The sequence below is a fragment of the Bombus impatiens genome, unplaced genomic scaffold (genome assembly GCF_000188095.3).
Source record: "Bombus impatiens unplaced genomic scaffold, BIMP_2.2 scf_0664, whole genome shotgun sequence".
NCBI classification, from domain to species: domain Eukaryota; kingdom Metazoa; phylum Arthropoda; class Insecta; order Hymenoptera; family Apidae; genus Bombus; species Bombus impatiens.
Window position 1 is genome coordinate 609,728 of NT_177083.1, and position 21,531 is coordinate 631,258.

The window sequence follows — 21,531 nt, forward strand, 5'->3', positions numbered from 1 at the left end:
GCACCATTGCACCGGCCCGAGAGCTACCTGATGTGAACGGTGGTGGCAACGACGAAGATCCGATGAAAATTTTCATGGCTAACTTAAATCTGGTCGTACCCGTGGTAGCAGCTATTTTTGTTATAATCGTTGCCGTCATCGTGATCTGCGTTCTCAGAGGAAAGGGCCATGGTGGTGATAAAGGTAATATTCCTTTTTTTTATTGTTTTAACGAACAGGTACGATCGCACCCCCTGTACGCAATAATGGTAACGACAACACGGATGTCAGGCGTTATTTCCCCTGGTTACCTAGCTGGCTCGACGTGAACGTTGTGGTGCCGGTGGGAGCTACGATTGTTGTGATTATTGTAGGCATAGTTGTGATTTGCGTCGCGCTGTCTAGGAGAACTCGAGGTCCGGAACAAACACGGCTGCGAGGTATCTCATCAGCCGACGAGAAATATTACGAAGGACAATGTATACCAATTTTTTTTTATTATTTTATCTTGCTATGAGAACATAGATGGAAGTTTATCAGAAGGATAATTTGTAAGTAAAAGAAAATTTTTATCGATTGAATGGAAATGACATTAACGATGAAACTAATCCGAGATGTTCGGAGAAATTATTTTTCTGATAATCGATCCAAATCGAATACCGAATGCTCGATATTGTCGAACTCTCGAGTGGCATTTGTATCGTTCGTTCTTTTAGACGATGTGGTATATCAGCAAACTGGAGTTGGCGGAGCTACCCTTGACAAACGCAGGCCCGATCTTCGCGACGAACTTGGATACATCGCCCCACCGAATCGCAAACTGCCCCCTGTTCCTGGCTCAAATTATAACACCTGCGATCGCATCAAGCGAGGTACAGTGATAAGTAAGCCACAACTGCCTACAATATGATTTCTAGCTAAATTCCAATTATTGTCTAGATGTTGTCGCATCGGCACGATAGTGTTACCGTTATTTTTATTTTACGTGACACACGATCGAATCGCACAGGTGACACGATTTTAGACCTCACCATCGTCAGACAAATCGGCGTGTCGATACGTCGTTGATAAACCTCACTCACTCACTCACACACACACACACACATACACGTCCAGACACATTATTTATATACGCGTTGATCATAGTCAATGCCAGTTGTTTTATTGTTTGCCTCGCTTCAAAATGTTTTTTCTCTACACCTAATCGATATGTATGTCCCACGGGAACGGTTATCTTTCCTCCCTTATTTTGCGCTTATCACATTTGCTGCGCGTACCAAGCGTGTACCATGAACGATTACCTTGTTCACTCGGATGACTCCGTGAATCGTCAATGAAATCAATCACCCCGATATGGCAGCGAGCCAAAACCGAACATTGGTAAGCGTCAGTCAGTCGTACGACCTTTGTAGTATATGTTCGATAGGTGGAACAGGCTCGATAAGAAGCCACTCGACGTGGGATCCCAGACGACATATGTACGAAGAATTGAATCATTGCGCACCGAATCGAAGATGTCCACCGCCACCCCGTATGGGCAGTGCCGAAGCTCTCTCCCACAGAGGTTGGTAAAAATAGTTAAAGACCCGAACGAAGTGCTCTTTCTCCTTCTTGTGTCGCCATGACGAGCCTTCGTCTATCGCGAGACTACGATTACTAACCTACGGCCGGTGCAGCTATTGGCTGGTTGCAGTCGGTCTTCGTAAGTCCTTTGAGTTCCACGGTTCTTACACCGTGTTGATGTAACCCTCTTAATGTTTGCACGTCCTCGCATGCTTGCGCTCTGGTACCCTTTGGTTTCGCAAACAGATAAACACGATGTACTCATAGGAAACACCTCTTTCGATTTGTCCCACTTTTCTAAGCGGAACAGGACCAATTTCTCACTTGATCTTCGTCAGTTTTTAGTTGACGATATCTAGGATATTTATCATAAGATACGAAAATCGAGCAAATGTAAATGGACCTGTACCTATACGACTAACATGCATGAAATCTTTCCTTAAATATTTCTCGTTGACAAGCAAGTACGAGACAAGAGGAAAAACATAGGAATGTAATACGTAGGTACCTGACAATTTTAGCGATAGCGATGACTGCACGAGACCAACACCTTGCGAAAGATTATCCGATTGATGGAGATAATCCTATACAATGAATAGATTAGTTCAAGCAGGTCTATAACTGCAGTGTCTACCCTGAGTGATTGTTTCTTTCAGGCATGGAGGATGAGATCTGCCCGTACGCTACCTTCCACCTTCTTGGATTCCGCGAAGAAATGGACCCCAGCAAGGCTATGCAATTCCAGACCTTCCCTCACCCTGGCAATGGACACTCTGGTACCATGGGACCACCTGTTGGACATCCTACTAACGCTTCTGCTCACAGCCGCTCTGGATCTCAGTCTATGGTATCATAACTCTTTCTACAGATATTTCCTAGTTTAATTAATTCAATTTATTGAATTAAATTTCTTCATTTTTTTCATAGCCACGTCAAAATGGTCGTTACTCTCGAGTTCCATCCCAAGGAGGTGGCAGCGGAACCCATAACGTCTTCTCTCCTGAATACGATGACCCGGCAAACTGCGCTCCTGAAGAAGATCAATATGGCTCTCAATACGGACAATACGGCGCTCCCTATGATCATTATGGATCTCGTGGCTCTGTTGGACGTCGCAGTGTAGGATCGGCCCGCAATATTCCCGTTTCTGGATCACCCGAACCACCCCCACCACCACCAAGGAACCACGACCAGAACAACTCCAGCTTCAACGACAGCAAAGAGAGCAACGAGATCAGCGAAGCAGAGTGTGATCGCGACCAACTTGTGAACCGCAACTACGGCGGTCAGTACAAAGAACAGTGATCGAGTAGGGAATCAGAGGATCGAATTACGAAGCGAATTAATTTACAATAGAATGACTCGTTACCGGGAAGAACAATTTTTTAACGTTGTATCTTCTTGAGCCGAGTCAAGGTGATCTCGTTTCGACTATTCGCTCTGTGTTTCCTTATCGCTGCTCGTCTTTAAATAGTAGAAAATATAGGCATGCCGAGTGAGTCACGGCGTACAAGAATGAACCGGGACTCGCTGCGGAGTCTGTGTATCTAATCGTTTAGCTTCCACGATTTGCATGCTACGTGTCGTCGTAGTAGTTTACCGTTGTGTCAATCGTGCCGTGTGTTTTTCTATTTCAGTGAATGCTCGCGGCAAGGACGGCATGACCACCGAGGAGATGCGTAAACTCATAGAGAGGTCAGTAGAGATCGAGTGAGTTTGGTTAACGGTGTACGATTAAGAAACGTCACCGTTCATGCCGCTGTGTCTCGAGCGATTTCTTGCCTCGAGAACTGTCATTGACTTTCTCGAAAGTAAATTGGCCAACCACTCCGTTAGTCGCTTCGACTTTTACTATTCGAACAAACGTCATACGTTTCTCGATTCTCCATAATATAATATTGTAATTTTGCCAGACCTGCTTCTTCTTCTCGTAAATTGTTGTTTCTTTTTTTTTTTCTAAACCATTGGTATCTTCGGATTCGATTTGGACCAATTGATTCGCTGGGTGTTCCAAAATGATAATGGCGATCGAGTGCACGGTGGTTTCGCTAAGAATTCTGAACAATCCTTTTGACAATCTGCTTAACGTATCTCTGACTTTTTCTTGTTTCATGACTCTTTACGCAGGAAGCCGTAAGTTCGTTAGACAATAATAATAATAATTAAACCGCAGGATGCATTCTTGTAACGACAATCGCGTTATAGATGAGTTTTGGAAAGCTTTAGAAGTTGCGTTAACTTTGTTCTTAGCTAGTTTTTTGTGGCCACGAGAATATAGGTCAGTCAATGCTTCGACAGCGTCGCTTCCATACCAACGACAATCAGATCTCTACCTGGGTCGAATAATGCTTACTAAGTTTATATGTATTTGCATGCGATTTTCATGACATTTTGCCAAGTGTGATATTCGTAGATAATACTAATTTTTGTTCACTAGATCACGTCGACCGATCACGATCGCGATTGCGATCGATGCCATATTTATTTTCGCTAACGGCTCTTACTTTTGTCATTGCTACAGATCCTGCTGCCATTGCCGCTGGTGCTACTAACTTAACAACCGCTATAAAATATCTTTATTATCGTACTAATGAAACGATTCTTATTATTAATGTACTGGCGATTGCAACTAGTGCATGTTTCGCTGAATCACGTGCAGATAGTTTTTATTTCTATCCTTTGGATGCATAGAAGCTACCGGAAAAATGCGATATATAGCTAGTATCTGTATACAGATACTTAGAATAACGCTGATGTAAAAGGGAACGCACGAGTACAAGGAGGAGAATTGAAAGCATAAACTGCCTGTTACAGAAACGAAGCCCCCAGCCGGCAAACCGGCGCCGGCCACGGCGGTCACGGGGGACTCCTCACACCCTACGATACTGTGGCAGTGTAACCTGTAAATCATCTTCCGTGGTCTTCCGTCTCTCTCATCACCAGCGACCGAAGATTCGAGAGAAACGGAAAGAGCGCGTACGCTAACTCTTCCCCCGGTGCTGTCGTCGGTCCAAATTGCAACGATATATCAGAAAAATTACCATCGTCGCGAGTAAATAGATTCGGTCCATCGCATTAGGCGGTACACTCGTTGAGACGTTTCGTTTAAACAATCAACCCTGAGGTTGATTTACCAGCGACGACGATATTTGTCTCCTGAAGGGACCGTTTTCTTCGTCTTCGACCATATCATTTTATCCCCTTTTTGGCCTTTCTCTATTTCGATCTCGCGTTTTTTCGTATAAGCGCACTCATTCTTGCTCAATTGTCGACAAGGCCATATTACAAAACTGCCAAATTGATTAACTGCCGATTCAGGCGAAGAGGTAATTTTTATTCGAGGGGCAACATACCGCGTCGTTTTGTGTAACTTAACGAACCATCGAACTCATCGATTCGTCCTAAACGAGTGTCTTGTTAGAAAACGAACACACCCGGCATGTTCGTGGACGTTGAAAAAATGCGACTAGAATCCGGCCCGCGACGCGTGCTCTCGGCGACGGTGCGTTTCACGGGGGTTTTGGCGGTATATCCTAGGTTACAATTGTCGCTTCCAAGCGCCACGAGTCACGGGAAGTACACACGAGATACATTAGTTACTCGCTTTTTAAGTCATGGTTGTGCCACACTGCCGCTCCCTACAGGCATATGATATTATACATACATATATATATATATATATATATGATGATGATATTATACATATATATACAATTTATAATTTCGTAACGAAGGTTGTGTCCCCCCTTTTGGTGATTGACGATCTTGAGTCTCGACGTCGCGGAGAGCAAGTCTAGAAAGCACTGTATTGCGACAGTGTCGCAGAGAGTGCGTCGTCGTTGTCGTCGTTGTAGCAAGTAGTCAAGCAACAGGTCGCATCGATGCCGTGGTGGCGTCTAATCGATACTTCTTCCGCCGCGTGTGTCGAACCAACAAATTTTCATAAAATTCCTTTTTCACCGATCGACTTATCCGTAGGAAGAACGCGGCACGCTAAATCGTAGATCACGATTCGAAACACGAAATCGTCAGCTGACCACATTATAAAACATCACATGCCATACTTTAAAAGGAGAGAAGATAACGCGTAAGCACACACCACGTTCGTTGTCGATTTTTAATCGTCCTATATAATATTTAGTCCGCTATACACACACATATATTCGCAAGCTAATCTCGATCAATTATGAACCTACGTGAATTTAATTATAAAAGCGACGATGATATTATACGTGTAAGCAACTCGAGCAACAAGTACCGATTTAAACGTAAGTAGGACATAAGTCGGACGGATGGTCGCGAGGTGCGCCGTTCTCTTTCGTTCAATGGTGACACGTCGAGTAATAGATGAGTAAATAGAAAAATCAGGCCATAGAAATGCGATTAGATAGAGCGCTATTGGAAATCGAAAAAAGTAAATAGATAAGAAAAATCGAAACACCGTTCGTTCGAATATTCAATCCTGTATATCGATGTGGCGCCAGGATACAATTACGACGCGTATCTCATAGTTCGTTTTTATCACAACACTATTTAGATATATAAAAATATATAAATATATAAATATAAATATATATGTATACATTGACGTTCATATATATACGTTGTAAGTAGGTATGTCTAGATATTGCATTTATTTGCCGAGGCGATGCACGAGTGGTACACCAGTTGAACTTGGATCACGGTCGAAGGATGTCTCGTCGTTGACGACGAGCTGTTGCCGGGATACTTTGTCCGTGAATCTGTGACTTTGAATGTGTGGCTGCAACTCTGCTCGCCGACGCACTTTTACTCATCGATGTGATTTTAAAGGTTGCGCAAAGTCTCGTGTCTCGTGTATGTGTTACGATCGCGCTCTACCACATTAATGTAGCCATGTGCAAGTCACCTTTTACGATGTATATCACGTTTTACTCACATAACGCTCGCGGAACTTTTCGCTTTGATGCTTTGGAACTTAACGCGATGAAAGAGAAATCGAAAGACATTTAACATATTCGATATTAGCCGTACGATTGAAGACGTGACCGTCGATATTAAGTAACAAAAGCTGAAAAAAATAAAAGAAAAAAAAACGTGATGTTCGCGGATTGTCGCATAGCTTTCTTCTATTAATCGATTGGAAATACTACTCGTTTAATCGTTATCGTTTGTGTGATCGATCTGGTATCGTTATTTTTCGCAAAGTTTAACGTTACTTTTGATGATGCTGTGAAACGGTCGGTGCCGCCGTCCGCGTTATACCTATATATTATGCTTTGTTCATTGGTAATTTTGGATATTCGTTTTCGTGCAGCAACGAGGCGGTTCTTCGAGCTTCTCCTTCGGCGGAGCGCGTATCGTTTTCTTTTTCCGTTGCAAGCAGACTCGGGACATTTCGTAATTAGTACCCTGTGTTGCGCTCAGTGCTCGCCTTTAAATTGGCTGTAAGTTCGCATTCTCGTACAACGATACTCGTATTTCTCCGCGTTCGTAGGGACTCGAGGATCCGCTCGTAGTACACCGTTTCCTCAGTACCAATATTTTATGTTTTTGTACCAAAGTCGTAGCGTCTAACTTTACGTTAAATAAATAAAACCAAAAAAAAAAGGAAACAATTGTTTGATTTTAGATTCCTAAATATCAAATCTTTTATTCAACCTATGTGTATGTTCACGAAGGACTGGATTTTTCGTTAAAAATAATTGTAAAATAATCGCTATATCATGTTTTAAATATTTTAAAGATCCATTAGAACACGTTTGATTATACCACAAAAGCAATGCGCTATTGATTTGCAATATTTAATATTTTACTGGGTTATCAAAAACCGCGCCGCATTTCGAATGTTTACGATATGGTAACATTTGAATGGTGTTTATGCAGTGATAACTCGTAATAGTTGGTAACATTATTTGTTCGCACGATGGCGTCTGGCGGTGGTACGTACCGTTTATTTTGCTTTTTATTATTTAATAGGTAGTGTTAGAGGATACGTTTCGGACGAGAATTTGTGTTAATAATAATGTCGAACAACGTGTTGTTCTTGTAATAGCAGAAAACACAACGGAGGAAAGGACTGAGCCAGCAACGCCGGCACAACCCCTCACCAATGTTGTGAGCGAAACAGCGCACGTAAGTTAGATAACCTATAAATGTAGGCGTAACCTTTTGTGCTATTATCTTTTTACGTTGACTTTTATCGTTGATAGTTTCTAAAATATGATTATTAATCGAATATTTTTCTAGTGTTACGCCGATTTTATGTATCCAAATTTACAATGGATTATTCGAACGAAACAGTTTTGATATTTCCCGCCAAACTAATGACAGCTGTTGTAACGAAATTTAAGTATGGTTTTGTACCAACGACGTTGGATTAGGTTATTTGAGCAGTTAGGTTTGCATATTTTTGTACAGTTTCATTAGTTTTACCGATATCTTGTGCTTCTTATGACTGCCTTTGTGTGAAGTGTATAAAAAGTGTAAAGAAAATAATAGCACATAGTTCTAGTTATGTTTGTAAGAATAAAATTAACACTGATCTTCATCCGCTGTATTGTTTTTCATTGTTACAGAGGATACTAGCAATGAATAAGGATTCAGATCTGTCTGGTGCACCACCAAAGAAATCACGCGTTGAATTACAATCCCTGCCAACGAGGCAATATTTGGATCAAACTGTAGTTCCAATTTTGTTACAAGCTTTATCTAGTTTAGCCAAGGAACGACCTGCTGACCCCATTAGCTTTCTAGCTGGATACTTGTTGAGGAATAAAAGTCAATATGACAATGGCGAATCTCCACCTACTAGTCAATGAACTGCGTATGCATGTATAAGTATGTGGTGAAAATTGAAGAATTGTTTATGAACACTTATTGACATTTCTTAGGAATATATTCAAGTTGGAAAAGGCGTATTTGTGTATCAAATTAAATAAAAATGTATTAGCTTTCTATCGTATGGCAAGTTTTTTGGTGGTTAAATAGCAAAGAAAATGTAACGAGTTTCCTCTTTGGTGCTTATCTTTGTGCTTAATTTTAATGACAATTTTCTGGTGAATAACAAGGTTAATTCTTTATATATATATATATACATTTATATAGAATATAGAATATAGAATATAGAATATATATATATATATATATATATATATATATATTCTATATTCTATATATATATATAAAGAATTAACCTTGTTATATATATATATATACAGATATAGAATATAGAATATATATGTATGTTATGTGTATTATAATGTATAAATCTATAGAGATTAAGTTCATCATCATTAAGATATACGATACCTCCAGTAATTTATATCTGAAAAAATTTTAATCAGATCGTGCCGGGTTGAATAAAAATACTTTATAGAACTTCACTGAACCGATGTGTTTCACATCGACCATGAAAAACGAGAAGGATCGTTATCATTGGTCCAATAAATCGTAATGAGTATTCCGTGTTCACGTCGATATAATTGGATGCAATTAAATGTAATCGTCCACTGAATTGGCATGAAATTTATTTTACAGTTCGATAAGATCAATAATACGTATGGACACGCAACGTTCGACCGTACACTTTAATTTGGTTCCATTCCGGAAGTGACACCAATTTTTTCGAATTTAAAATCTGCGCACGCCGTTTCGCCAATGACGTGTGCCATCTAGTTGTTGATTTGTCGAGCGTAGTGTGTTGCATCAACGGTTTAATTGCACCGGTGGATCGTAACGATGCTGAAGAAAATTCGTGTATATCCCAGATAACGGTATGACATTGGTACAAAACGACGACAACGAGAAGATATCGAGGTAATTTCGTGGGGAACAATTCGCACGGCAACATCATCGTACCAAGTCCAATTAACGAGGTGAGCTCCCATTCAAGTCCCTCGTATATTACCTTGGTTTCTTGATACGGCTGTCACCGTGTATTTGCTGTGAACTTCATATTGCTTTTATTTTTCTGCTGTTATTCCGTGTTTTCTGGAAAGAATTTTTATATTGTGTAATATCCAGCAAATATCTTTTTCGTCTGGCTAAACCAAATAGGACGAAGATTCGCGTTACATATCGTATTGTACATAGGGTATCTATTGTAGGAACTTTTGAGATTGAACCGTATATGATGCGATACAATATGGAAACCAGGGAAAGATACAGTAGCAGCGAGTTTATGTTTCCTGCCTGGCTTTCGTAATTCTTTGTATTTAGACGAAATAGCGAGGTTCGCGCGCGATCGTGTTACAGTTAGCGCTCTCTAGGAGCCCATGCACAAAGAACGTGTATCAAGTAAACTGAGAGTATAGTTAATGGGCAAATCGTGTCATGGCTTTCGTCGTGCGCGCACAATCTGCAGATTCATGCCCGTACGGCCATACGGTGACTCGGTTCAATTGGCACGCATATTGGAATTCTATTAGCGAGATTACCGACAGTAATTGCTCGGTTTGGCACAATATCGCACGTTCGTCTATACCCAGCCAACAGGCTAGTGAGCGTCAAACGCGGATTAAGCGCGCGTCTTGCATCGTGGCTAAGGCAAGGCGGGTGTATTATGTTCCCGATTATGCTAGTACTAGTCACTAGTCGCACTCGGATCATCTGAACGGAATATGTCACGAATTGCGAATTTGAATATGCACCGTTATATTAGCCGGGACGGGTCGTGTCAAAGGAGATGTTCGGTTGAAATTACTCGAGCCACCTAGGTGGGAGCTTTGGCCTCGCGCGTTCCTCTGTGAAAATTTAATCGAAAGTTTCTACGGGTTGGGAAATGAAAGTTGAACATAGATGGGGTGAGAGGAACCGGAGGGGGGTAGGTTGGAAAAAGGACGGGCGGCAACGTGTTTCGTCGGGAAAGAAACGAAACTTGTAAGTTCGCCGATCTCGAAGGCCGGAAAACGATTTACCGGTCATAAGTGCGCGAGACTTCCCAGGTTGCGCCGAGGTTTTTTGAAATTTCTGTCTCCGAACGACTCCGGATAATATAAAATTTTTCTCCATAACTGGAAACTCTGCCACAGCTTCCTGTCCCGCTCTCTTCCCCTCTCTAGCTCGAGTCTCTCTGTGTCGGAGTTAGGGAAAAAACGCTTACTGAGCAGATTCGCGCGAGCTAAAGCCCTCTTTTCTCTCGTATTTTTTACCAAGCTAAAATTCTATCTGATAACCAGAAAGTTTTTTTCTACTCTCCGCTCTTTTTATATTTTTCTACTTTCTCTCTCTCTCTCTCTCTCTCTCTCTCTCTCTCTCTCTCGCTATCTCTCTCTCTCTCTCTCTCTCTCTCTCTCTCTCTCTCTCTCTCTCTCTCTCTCTCTCTCTCTCTCTCTCTCTCTCTCTCTCTCTCTCTCTCTCTCTCTCTCTCTCTCTCTCTCTCTCTCTCTCTCTCTCTCTCTCTCTCTCTCTCTCTCTCTCTCTCTCTCTCTCTCTCTCTCTCTCTCTCTCTCTCTCTCTCTCTCTCTCTCTCTCTCTCTCTCTCTCTCTCTCTCTCTCTCTCTCTCTCTCTCTCTCTCTCTCTCTCTCTCTCTCTCTCTCTCTCTCTCTCTCTCTCTCTCTCTCTCTCTCTCTCTCTCTCTCTCTCTCTCTCTCTCTCTCTCTCTCTCTCTCTCTCTCTCTCTCTCTCTCTCTCTCTCTCTCTCTCTCTCTCTCTCTCTCTCTCTCTCTCTCTCTCTCTCTCTCTCTCTCTCTCTCTCTCTCTCTCTCGCTATCCTTTTTTTGCATTTTATTTTGTTCATGAAAGATGATACACGGACTTTTGTCCGAGCGCGGCCGCGTAGCCTGAGACAATAAATACCGGTTGGGTTTCGCTCTAGTTACGATTATTAAATGTAATATCTGTTTTGAAAATAACGAAGCCCGTTGTAATATAAAATCGTTAATTGAATATCAGAACGTTTGCAGCTTGCAAATTGAAACTGAAACTTGCGAACTGAAGGGTTCGAGAATATATTCAGTTCGAAAATGAAATTCGTAATATGGTCACGTTATAAACGGACATTTTAATCAGTCTGACTGAATCGTTCGCGATTTCGTGAAACAGAGCGAAGGTACATAGGACGTTTGCTATGCCGTTGCCGGGCTATGCCTTTCCCTCTTTCTTACAGTCATTCTCTTCTTTTTGAATTATCTTGCGGTTCCTCGCTCGCGGGGCCACAGATTTTCATTTCAGATCTGGCTCTGGTACAGTGCAGAGGAGAAAATAGAAGTCGCTTCCCGTTGATTTCAATCTGTTTGACGGTACTCTCCTCGCTTCTTCTCGCTTCTCGAAGGACCGCGATGCCGGGGATGTTGGCGTACCGCGTCACTGCCCGAAGACAACGAGACAAGATCCGCGACGCGAGACATCTGTTATCATGCCACGGCATCTCCTCAGCTATTTCATGCTCTCGTTTCTTTCCTTCCGTTCCGCTCTGCTTCCTCTTCAGGACTTATTGGTCTCGAGAAGACATTTCCCTGAAGGACATTGATGCGCAATTACGTGAAAGTCCCGTCGACACGGTCGTGTAAACTCGAAAACGTCGCGTCGTCCGGCTTCTTACTCGTCCCCTGCGAATGGCTCGTTCTCTTTTATAGCTATGTAAATCGGCTAGATGGGACAATAGGGAACTTCATTGTTTGAAAAATCTTTTATTATCACGCGAAGAAGAGGCTCGTCTTAATTGGAGAGCAATGATACACAAATATATTCGTTAAATTCCCAGGTTATCCGCCATACAGAAGCGTATTCGCGTCGAGTAATTAGACGAAATAGAATCAATTCGATAATGATGTTTATCCTCGGACTGTATGCAAGATGCGCGTAAACAGAACAAGTATGGGGCATTCATTCCAATGAAGAGTATGAACGTTTGATTGCATTGTGCGAAGCTGATTTCACCAGCGAAAATCATTATGTGTGTCGTTCCTAAAACGATATCCTGGCTTAAAAAGTCTATATCCAGAGATAAGATTTAAGGATGAAATTGGAAAGAAAAGAGAGCCTAAGTGGTTTCGTCTTTTTGTCTCGAACGTTTTTTCAAATTAGGCATGATTTCCTTTTTTTTGGTATCATCCGCCCTAGCAATAGCAATATCAATATCACCCGGAATAGCTTCGATATTATCAGGGAACATTTTACACAAAGCAATACGTTTCTATGGATGGGGTTTAATGTAGAGGATCCACTCCCCAGAGTTTTAGTTTTCGATCGCAGCTGGACGTAGAACCGACTGCTACCTCTCTTCCTCTCTCTCTCTCTCTCCGCCCTTCATCTTCTCTCCACACCGGCAGGTAGGCGTCTCTCGAAAAGCGCTTAATCCTCCGACCAGTCGAAAGCCCCTCTGCTGGTATTACAGCAAACGCTGATTTGTGGTCGCGGCAGCGACATTATTTATAATTTGTGAGTATTAATAGCTGACTCACACGTGTATACCTACCGGGATATATATTGTACGGGAGCCTTTTCAGTCTCATCGATCTCGCCTATCGTCGATAAATTTCCTTCTCGTTCGTGGCCAGTAGTTCAAGTTTCAGTTCGGTCGCGGTTCTATTTTGCCGTACACGCGTACACATACACATTTCCATCGCGCCAAATCATTCTGCATTCTGACGTACACACTAGCTTATCTCCGTAGGATCGCGGTAGCGATTTCAATCTCCCCTTTTCTTTTTTGTGACAAACCTGTGAGTTTCTGGCGTGGCTGTGCAGGCTGCGCGTAATTATTAATTCCTTCATCGCCGTACGACTCTGCAAGTAACGGGACAATGAACGTCGCTTTAATTCTTAAGGACGCGTATACGTAGGACAATCAGGGCGGTACATATGCGAGTTGCAGTCGCGGAGTTGGTTCAGTTTTCTGGCCGCACCCAACGTCACGCGGCATTGTTCACCACGTCCGATCTTCGTCTTTCGCGGTCAGAGCAGAAAAGAAGAAAAGCTTAGTCGATGAAAGGCGAATGAAGACGGACATGTTCGAACGTACCCGAGAGGGACGCTGAAAGGGCCGACCTACGGAATACGTTATTTCTGAGGACTGTTATTTCGCCGCGGAATCCACGGACTGGGTATATGGCGCCGAGATAACGGAATCAGATAGCTACCGTGCCATCTCTTACCGCAGAATGATACCTTACGGGGATATAATTCACCGTTTCCAGACCGATACCTTTACCGGAAGGTACGCACGAAACCCGACTCTGTTCGTATTCTCTGTGTGTCTCGATGCAGGTCTCGAGACGCCCACCGTACCTACGCCACTGTCCGTGATGGCTTATTCTCGAAATTGTCGACCGGAGCGTAATAAAGCGTTCGGGGACTGCCAATCAGTCGATAGAACTTAACTTGGAACGCTAAAAGCGGCGCGGTAAGGGCGTGGACGACACGATACCGCTGCGCCACCCTGATGACCATGCTACCGCATTCATATTTTTTCCCCTTCGACGACCTGGATCGGAACATTTATCAGTTACGTAAAAAAATAGTTCATTCAATCACGCTCGTTTGATATGGCATCAAAGGCGAAGACTCGTTCTACATAAAAAGAGGGGTTCGTTCGAAGTTGTTGCTTTTTCGCGAATCCAATCTAACTTCGTGCGATAACGACTACGAAAGGTCAGTGGGAGTGGTGGGAAGAGAACGAAACCATTACTCGTTTCTACCCCTATTAGTTCATTTTCTCGTTAGGAAAACCGACGGATGTACAATTATCGACGATTGCGACGGCAATTAAGCCAGTTCTCGATACCCTTTGAAAATCTGCTTTCATTGTTTCGCTGTGGTTCTCTGGGATCTCATCCGAACGAAACAATGCTCCTCTTTTTCCTCCCTTTATAATCTGACATGATCAGTCGACGCGTTCTCGTCACGCTAATTGCTTAGCAACTAATCCGGTCAAACGTCCTTATGTATGGAATTTCCATAAGTGTTCGACAGTTCGCGGAGAGACGCGATCGCCGAGGAATGTTTTAAGGACAATCCATAAACCAAAGACATTTACAAGAATTTTGAGAATTTTGAGAATTTTGAGAATTCTGATTTTTAGAAATACTAAGATTTATGGTGGCTCTTTGGGTTTATTGAGGGTTTAAGTAAGGGAGGGTGGATATCTGACGACCAGACAACGAGGGATGGCGTTTATATTACGCGACGTGACAATAAGACTTGGAGAAACAGAAAGTAGCTAACGGCAATTTTATAACGACATACGTGAACGCAAGCAGCAAGAGGAATTATCAGGAAGAGAGGGCCGAAGATGTTTACTGGATTGATCTGCGGTCCATGATGAACCAGCCCGCGAATTGGAATTCTCCACCTAATAAATCACCGTTGTATATCTGCGTGCACTGGGACGCAGGCACCGATGTTAAACCGGCGTTCTCTCTGCGCAACCTATAGCGTCAGTTTCATCGTTCGCTGGCACAGTCTCTCCAGGAAAGCGAACATTGTTTCGTGTGTGACCGTAGAATCGATTACAGCGGAACGATCGTCTAGATAACGAAACATACGCGGCACGACGAAACAGCTGGGATCTAAAAGCAGGTCGGATCGATTTTGTGGATCGATAGGTTTTCGACGCTGCTAGAATCGCGAGGGTGTACGAGCGTGATGGTTATCGACGTTCCACCGTTTACTCGCGGCTTAGATTCTCATTGATAAACAAGAGTCGATCGAATGGCAGAGTCGAGCTATTATGGGAATAAGGTCAATCTGTTCTTTTTTTGTTTCGCCCACACTTTGCCCGTTTTTGTCCTTTCTCTTTCTCCTTTTTTTTCTATTGTTGTGGTACATCCAGTAAAACGTTAAGAATATCTAGCCTCGTTTATTTCGGTGATACTACTACATGTACGAGAGCTGTGTTCGAGTTCGGGTTTTAATATCGCTGAGAGCAGCGCACGTTGACAAAAAGGGTAGGGAGTTTTTATTAAAACGCGCGTCCTCTCTCTCTCTCGTGCTCCCTGTCTTTCTCTAGCGCATTGATTTTCAATGTAATTTCACAAATTTATGGGCCATTTGCATCGCTCCGGATGGTACCGATATCATCGTGTTTAATAATTTTTTACTTCTGCATCAGTTCTTCCACTCCTGTCTCATTTTTTCTTTTTCTTTCTCTCTCACTCTCTCTTTTTTTTTTTATCTAACGGAATGGATTTCGTTCTATCGGATGTTGTTCCTGCAAAACAGCTAACCGGTTATCTTCTTCCTGTTACAGAACATTTTTCAAGGCCTATCCAGCCACAGTATCGCATTTCGGATACGTCGCGAAAACGCTATAAACTACGGAACGAAACGATCGCCCCTGTTTCTCGCTTCTTTGTCACCGCCAACCCCAGCTGCTCTACCATCGCCACCACCGACCAACCTTCTTGCCGACATTTGGATTCACCATTAAACATGGTCTCGGCTTATCTTAATGGATATCTAGTTGGTTTCTTGGATCTTGGGATGTGAGTCGACGAGGAACCTTGCATTGATTTTTTTGTTTTGGATACTCAACGACCGACGACGGATATTTGGATGGGACCATCGAATGGTGAGTTCTCGGTAGCAAATATTTTTCAAATTATTTTGAGGTGAATTAAACGTGTAGGTTTGTTTGATAAAAGAACGAGTGGATGAATTCGTAATAGTCAATTGTGTTAAGATCAGCATAAGTACAAGTACAGATACAGAGATAGTGTATGCCAGTCGTAATCGTCTTGCTCAATGCTATTATGTCGATCGAAGAAAGGACAATATACCCTGTCCTAGGAAGCACGTTCATATGTTTATACCGACGAATGCCACCACAAAAAGTTAATCTTCTTATGTAACTTCGGCTGGAGATTACAAGAAACGGCAATAACAATCTGTCCAGAGTTCATTTGCCTCTAGACCTTGTTAACCAAAACAATCGTTAGTATTCAGAGGTAGAATAATATGGGTCTCTCCCAGATTCGAATTTTTCCACTTGAACTTTTTTACGCACCTGTGCCGCTACAATTTATTTGCGCGACAATTAGGTAGGTCAATACACCATTCAAATCATCTAATGTCATCTAATGGAGCGGTTAATGAAGAGATTTGTTTATAACATATTAATTAAAACCCAGACGATTGTATATATCTTTTAAGAAATTTCACCGTACGATTTACTGCTTAATTATATCGTGGGTTTACGCTCTGACGTGGATTAAATGTCGTACAGGCAGATGTAAAACAACAATCAGCCATTTCGTGGTAGACAACCGTACATTTTTCATCGAGTAAAGATGTCCCCGTACTGGTGGTCGTTTCTTGGAAGTAGCGCAATAGGTTCCTCTTTCAGCGTGTGCTGTTTAATTTACTGCAGCCCTCGACGAGTCGCGCAAACTGCATTAATAACAAGTCTGCTTGCTCCTTTGACATTCTGCAAGAGCATCCGCTGTAAAAACTCGCGCCCCATCGACTCTGACGCGAGATCGTTTCGGTTATTTTTCACCGCGGCTACGAAAACAAGAATCCGCGGCCGGGAAAAACGAGGCGCAAGGCGAAAGTAGGAGTTCCAAGAAACTTGAATTGTAGGTTCGGTTCTGGCTAATTTACCGGTTATTTCCGCGAGCAACGAGCGACGCGGAGGGTGTCGATGACGACACACAGAGGTCGATGATTTCAACCTCGTCGGCTATATACCTTTTATCCGCTATGCAGAGTGGCCGTATTAAAATGTAAATGCATGGTAGCTAGTTATTATGCGGAGCGGCCGATGCGATCTCCACCGACGGCGATGCCACCCTCGTCCTCGTGTGTGCGTCCTCCTATGCCCCTCGTCGTCGTCGTAAACACCCGATAATGGGGAAACCGTGTACCTTGCTATCCGTTCCTGTACTCTCACGCAAGTGTGAGAAAGAGGGAAAGAGATGACGCGATGGCCAACGAGAGACGTCGATTACTGTTCCTCCGACCTCTCGCGATCAAAAATTGCTCGGACATCTGAAACCTTCCGATACCACATTTTTCCTCTGTGTATTCCTCGGATCAGGTAATCTCTATAAGAAGAAGAACACTTGGTCCATAACGTCCACGAACCGCGAGTTGATCAAAGCGCACGATCGATCAATTCCCTTCCCATGTTCGGATTATCTTCCGTAAAGTACTCGTGAAACTTTTAGATTCCGCGTAAAACCGCTGACCTTTTTTTCCCCGGTAGTATTACCGTATGATTTCGATTAAGATACCTCGTTACAGCGCCGTAAAAGCGGCTTCTCGTTTACCTCTAAATCGGTCATCCTCAGAAATCTTCGAAATTCGAGGATAGCTCGTCGCACGTGTCTCTTTCGACGAGCGTCACCGCGTAACCGTTGCAAATTGCTGGAAGAACCGACATGACGTAAGCGAGATTCGACAAAAGGAATCTTCCGGGCAACGTGTTTTTCTCGAGATACGTGCTCGGCCAATGAAAAATATTTGTTGGTTTTGTTAGCCGGTTGGTTAGTGTAGGAGTCGCGGATCCTTCAACGGAGGGCACGTTTTCCTCTCGTCCCTCTCTCTTGTCACCGTGTTCGCGATGTTATCACTGCCGCCTGTTTTGCGGCTTTCGTATTATTTGTGCATTTCCACGGTTATATTCCTGCGGGTCTCCGTTCTACCGTATAATAAAATCCCTCTCAGCAGACTGTCTTCTCCTTTCCTGTACTCGGAGCATCCCTCGGTACACAGTATGTTGCTGCATCGTGCTTGCACGGGGCAACGCGTGGTGCATTCTTGGTGTGCTAAGAGTACGAGAGAGGGAGAATGGGTTGACTAGATAGAGGGAGCGAGGCGGGATCGAGATGGTTTGGGAGGATGGGTAGGAGGAAAACATAGAGGGCTGAGTAACTGCAAACAACAAATACCACCAGGTACCGGCGCGCATTCCACGAACGGTGTGTATAAACACGAAGCCGACGGCCGTGAAATCCGTGTAGAGAAACCCGGTTAATGCTGTCGAAGTACACGATACTCTGGCTATATTTGTCGATCGTTCCGGGAGACGATGTATAGATATCTTGCGAGTGTAAGCTAATCGGGGTTGCAGCCTTGTCGAGCTCGCCCTTTACTTTAAGGTTCCGAGAAACTTTGTACATCGTCGGTCATGAGCTAATGAACCTAGGTCACCTTGATCTACCGAAAAGCACGAGCACAGCGGCAGGAGAGAACGGAAGGACGCGCGTAGCGTTCGTTGAAAGATAGGGATACGGAGGTTGTGCGGTGGGTTCAGGATTGTAGGGTCATGCGATCGACCGCGGCCAGAGAGCCATGGAGAGAAAGAGAGGAAGGGCGGAAATGAGAGAGAGAAAGAAAGAGAGAGAAAGAGGGACGACTTACTTATGGCGACAACAGGTTACAAAGTCGGCTGGTTAACGCTGGCCGCAGGTCAAGTTTCCTCTCATCGTGCAAAGGTCAAAGGGCATTCCCCTAGCGGAAGCTAATGACATTTTTGCGGGACGTTAGAAAGGTTCGTGTACGGGATACCTTTTGAATCCTCTTAGGGTGTCTAGAGAAAGGGGAATAAATCAGAAGGCAAGATCCGTGACGATTATCCACGGCATGAAATGCATTATCGAACGTTTAATAAAGAGGCGGTGGATAGAATCGTCGCCTATTATACGACTAAACGGCGCGGCGCGATGTCGTAAAGGATCGCGCCGTAGAGGAGCAAGATCGACGATACGCTGCCGGGTATCCGTGAACGAGCTGGGAGGGGTTGCATAAATATTTCTGAAAAATTAACGAACCAGCAGTAATACATTTTACAACGCTTGATAAGTTCCGTAGTAACGCGAGCATCGGAGAAAAGTGGCGAAAGGCTGTGCTGATAAATAGGTCGATCATAGAAGCCCTGTCGGAGCGTGAAGAATTAATCTCCCGCGCAAGAAGTTTAAATATTAAATACGAGTCTTCGCTGCGACCGTATTCACGCGATTAATTGATTATCCCTCTATGGATGATAAATGAGCCTTCGGCTGGCGCACAATATGAAAGCTTGTATGTGCAACGATACGTGGAGCCTATTGTACGCCGCTTACCTGTAGGGTAAGGTGTTGCCAGGTGTGTCGATGTAACGATGCGAAGAAAATAGAAAAAAAATATAGAGAAAATCGAGTCGCCTCAAAGTGGTCGCCTAAATGGCACGTTCCATTAGACCGGAAAATTCGAAGGCCGTGCGCGAGGGTCGATATAAGCCACTCGTTACAACGGTTCACTTCGTGACTGAATAGAGGTCAGGTCGATCGAATCGACGATGCGATTAATCGTGTTTCCTTATTTTCTCCTTTTCGTTTGGTTTGGCAAAACTGGAGTTAACGATGGCAAAGATTGACCAAATCGATCGCGATTTATAAAGAATGGTAAGGCTCATTGTCAACGGGAAACCATGGTGTTTGCGAAATCGCGGATTCGCCAGCGAGCTATGTAAATCCGAATGACGTTTCAAATTATAATGTCTCGTCGTTCGACGTTGAAAGATAATCACTATCGTTTGGTCGCACGCTGCATCGACTGTTTTCTATTGTGGACAGTTATATTCAGTGGTCGGATGATCGATAAATTTCGCTCTAATTGCTTCCACAAAGCGTACAATCCATATTCGATCGTGAAAGAAAGCGAGAGCGTTCTTGCAAAGGGTTGGTAGGTGGGTAGGTTGGTAGGTTGGTAGGTAGGTAAGTGGGTAGGTAGGTAGGATTCGATCGGTGGGAAATTCCTACCGCGGATCCTTTTGCCATGTATTTCCAATGAGCGCGGTAAAGGAAGAGGCCGAGTCCTAGATATCGCGGTACCGCTAAATATTCGAATCGCCGTTCGCGATACAAGAGATTATTAAAATATTTAAACGAGCCCGTCGACCGTCGTTACCGGGGACTGAAGTCCTCTCTTCGCGAGGTTCTCAATTAAATGCTAACGAGCGAAGAGCTCTTTCCACCTGAATACTCCTTCGTTGGAAGCTGCAGCAGCCACCTAGCTTTCCTCTGCCCCTCACCTCCTACCTCTCATTCCCTTCGGCCCGCCCCTCACTGCCACGGTTTGCCCTTCTTCTCTGTTCCCCCGACGACATTGTTTTAACGAGACTGGGAAGTGCAATTTGTTCTTCCTGCCCTCGGCCCGTCGCAAAAGGGGTTACCTGCTCTTTCTTCTCTCTTTGCAATACTCTTTTCCGCGCTTTTCTCGCGGAACCCGTCGCGTCGTCTTGCTTGTGTGCGACGCTCTCTGTTCGCACGTATCCGCGTGCCGGCGACCGCGTTTCAATCACAGTCGTTTCGTGAAAAATCGCTGGCGGCAATTTCGAAATTATTTCTTCGTGGCTTCGCGAGCCGGTTCACGGAGATCCCAAGTTGTCGACTGCTGCGTCTGCAAACAATAGGATACGTTGAGCGGTAATTGAAATATTGCGCGCGCGGTAACGGAGCTGCCTCGTTACCCCGTGATGCATTCAGAAAAAAAAAAAGAACGACATACGCCCTAGACCTATTATGCCCGACTAACTAAATCCGCTGCGATTGTTCGTGGGAATGCCATTGTTGTTTTAACGTAACAGAAGTATTCGGGATGGAAACAACTGGTGGTTCTTGTATTTCGTACTCTCTCGTTGGTTTCGGTCGGCCAACGAATAACAGGCTAGCAAATATCCGGAGTTGAAAAATTTGTGCCGCTTCGTAGATCGCGAAAAGCAGACATCGCGTCGAGTTAGGGGCCAGCTTGGAGAAAAAGCAGGATCGAGATAGCGCGCAGTATCTTCTCATCCTCGGTTGCACGATGCGCCAGTGACCAGGAGCGCTCGTAAAAATGATCGAAGTCTCTAACGTCTTCGATCCTCGGTCCCTATAACTTTCAGCAACCTCCGGTTCTTTTTTTAAATCTACTCCCGCAAACTTTCTTCGCTCTCTCTTCTTCTGCGGACGCGTCTCGTCGCACAGGCTGTCGCTCTCCAGACCCGGGGAACGAGAAAGTACCGAGAAACGCCGACAGAGGTGAAGGTGCTGGGTACCCTCGAGTTAAATTTTAATTTGCAACTAGTTAAAAAGTTAGCGGCACCC

The 21,531-nt window shown here is 43.9% G+C and overlaps 2 protein-coding genes and 2 long non-coding RNA genes across 54 annotated transcripts in view; 3 read left to right on the forward strand and 1 right to left on the reverse strand.

Annotated features, from left to right (window-relative positions):
* The window catches only part of LOC100743637 (Down syndrome cell adhesion molecule-like protein Dscam2), a 56,661-nt gene extending 49,522 nt beyond the window's left edge, over nt 1-7,139 (forward strand). For 33 of the 50 annotated variants that reach the window (XM_024370038.2, XM_024370048.2, XM_024370040.2 and 30 more), the window contains exons 23-30: nt 219-458; nt 696-863; nt 1,406-1,543; nt 2,199-2,389; nt 2,470-2,827; nt 3,180-3,237; nt 3,670-3,675; nt 4,357-7,139. In XM_024370038.2, the coding sequence (XP_024225806.1) occupies nt 219-458; nt 696-863; nt 1,406-1,543; nt 2,199-2,389; nt 2,470-2,827; nt 3,180-3,237; nt 3,670-3,675; nt 4,357-4,441 (1,244 nt within the window). In that variant the 3' untranslated portion in view covers nt 4,442-7,139. Of the gene's footprint in view, nt 184-218; nt 459-695; nt 864-1,405; nt 1,544-2,198; nt 2,390-2,469; nt 2,828-3,179; nt 3,238-3,669; nt 3,676-4,356 lie in introns of all 50 variants that reach the window. The other 17 variants (XM_024370055.2, XM_024370063.2, XM_024370062.2 and 14 more) reach the window with 3 other exon arrangements.
* Nucleotides 7,140-7,310: 171 nt separating this feature from the next.
* LOC100741152 (protein dpy-30 homolog) lies at nt 7,311-8,487 on the forward strand. 2 transcript variants are annotated; one of them, XM_012389731.3, is made up of 3 exons: nt 7,311-7,463; nt 7,580-7,656; nt 8,100-8,487. In XM_012389731.3, exons 1-3 carry the CDS (start codon nt 7,448-7,450, stop codon nt 8,340-8,342), a joined length of 336 nt encoding a protein of 111 aa, XP_012245154.1. In that variant the 5' UTR covers nt 7,311-7,447; the 3' UTR covers nt 8,343-8,487. The 2 variants fall into 2 exon arrangements, with proteins under 2 accessions (XP_012245154.1, XP_003492226.1); XM_003492178.4 differs by having other exon boundaries at nt 7,344-7,463; nt 7,577-7,656.
* Nucleotides 8,488-8,753: 266 nt separating this feature from the next.
* LOC105681227 overlaps nt 8,754-21,531 on the forward strand; it is a 52,741-nt gene continuing 39,963 nt past the window's right edge. Inside the window, exons 1-2 of the long non-coding RNA XR_001102533.3 lie at nt 8,754-9,398; nt 15,714-16,034. This is a non-coding gene — a long non-coding RNA (uncharacterized LOC105681227). The remainder of the gene's footprint in view (nt 9,399-15,713; nt 16,035-21,531) is intronic.
* Nucleotides 11,205-21,525, reverse strand: LOC117152104. Its single transcript, XR_004462358.1, has 3 exons — nt 20,421-21,525; nt 12,942-13,949; nt 11,205-12,848 (listed from the first exon to the last, which is right to left on the reverse strand). It is a non-coding gene; the product is annotated as an uncharacterized LOC117152104 (long non-coding RNA).

Bases quoted from the DNA above. Each gene is read 5' to 3' on its own strand.
- LOC100741152 (XM_003492178.4), top strand. The intron at 7,657-8,099 runs GTAAGTTAGATA...TCATTGTTACAG, and splicing joins TTGTGAGCGAAACAGCGCAC to AGGATACTAGCAATGAATAA.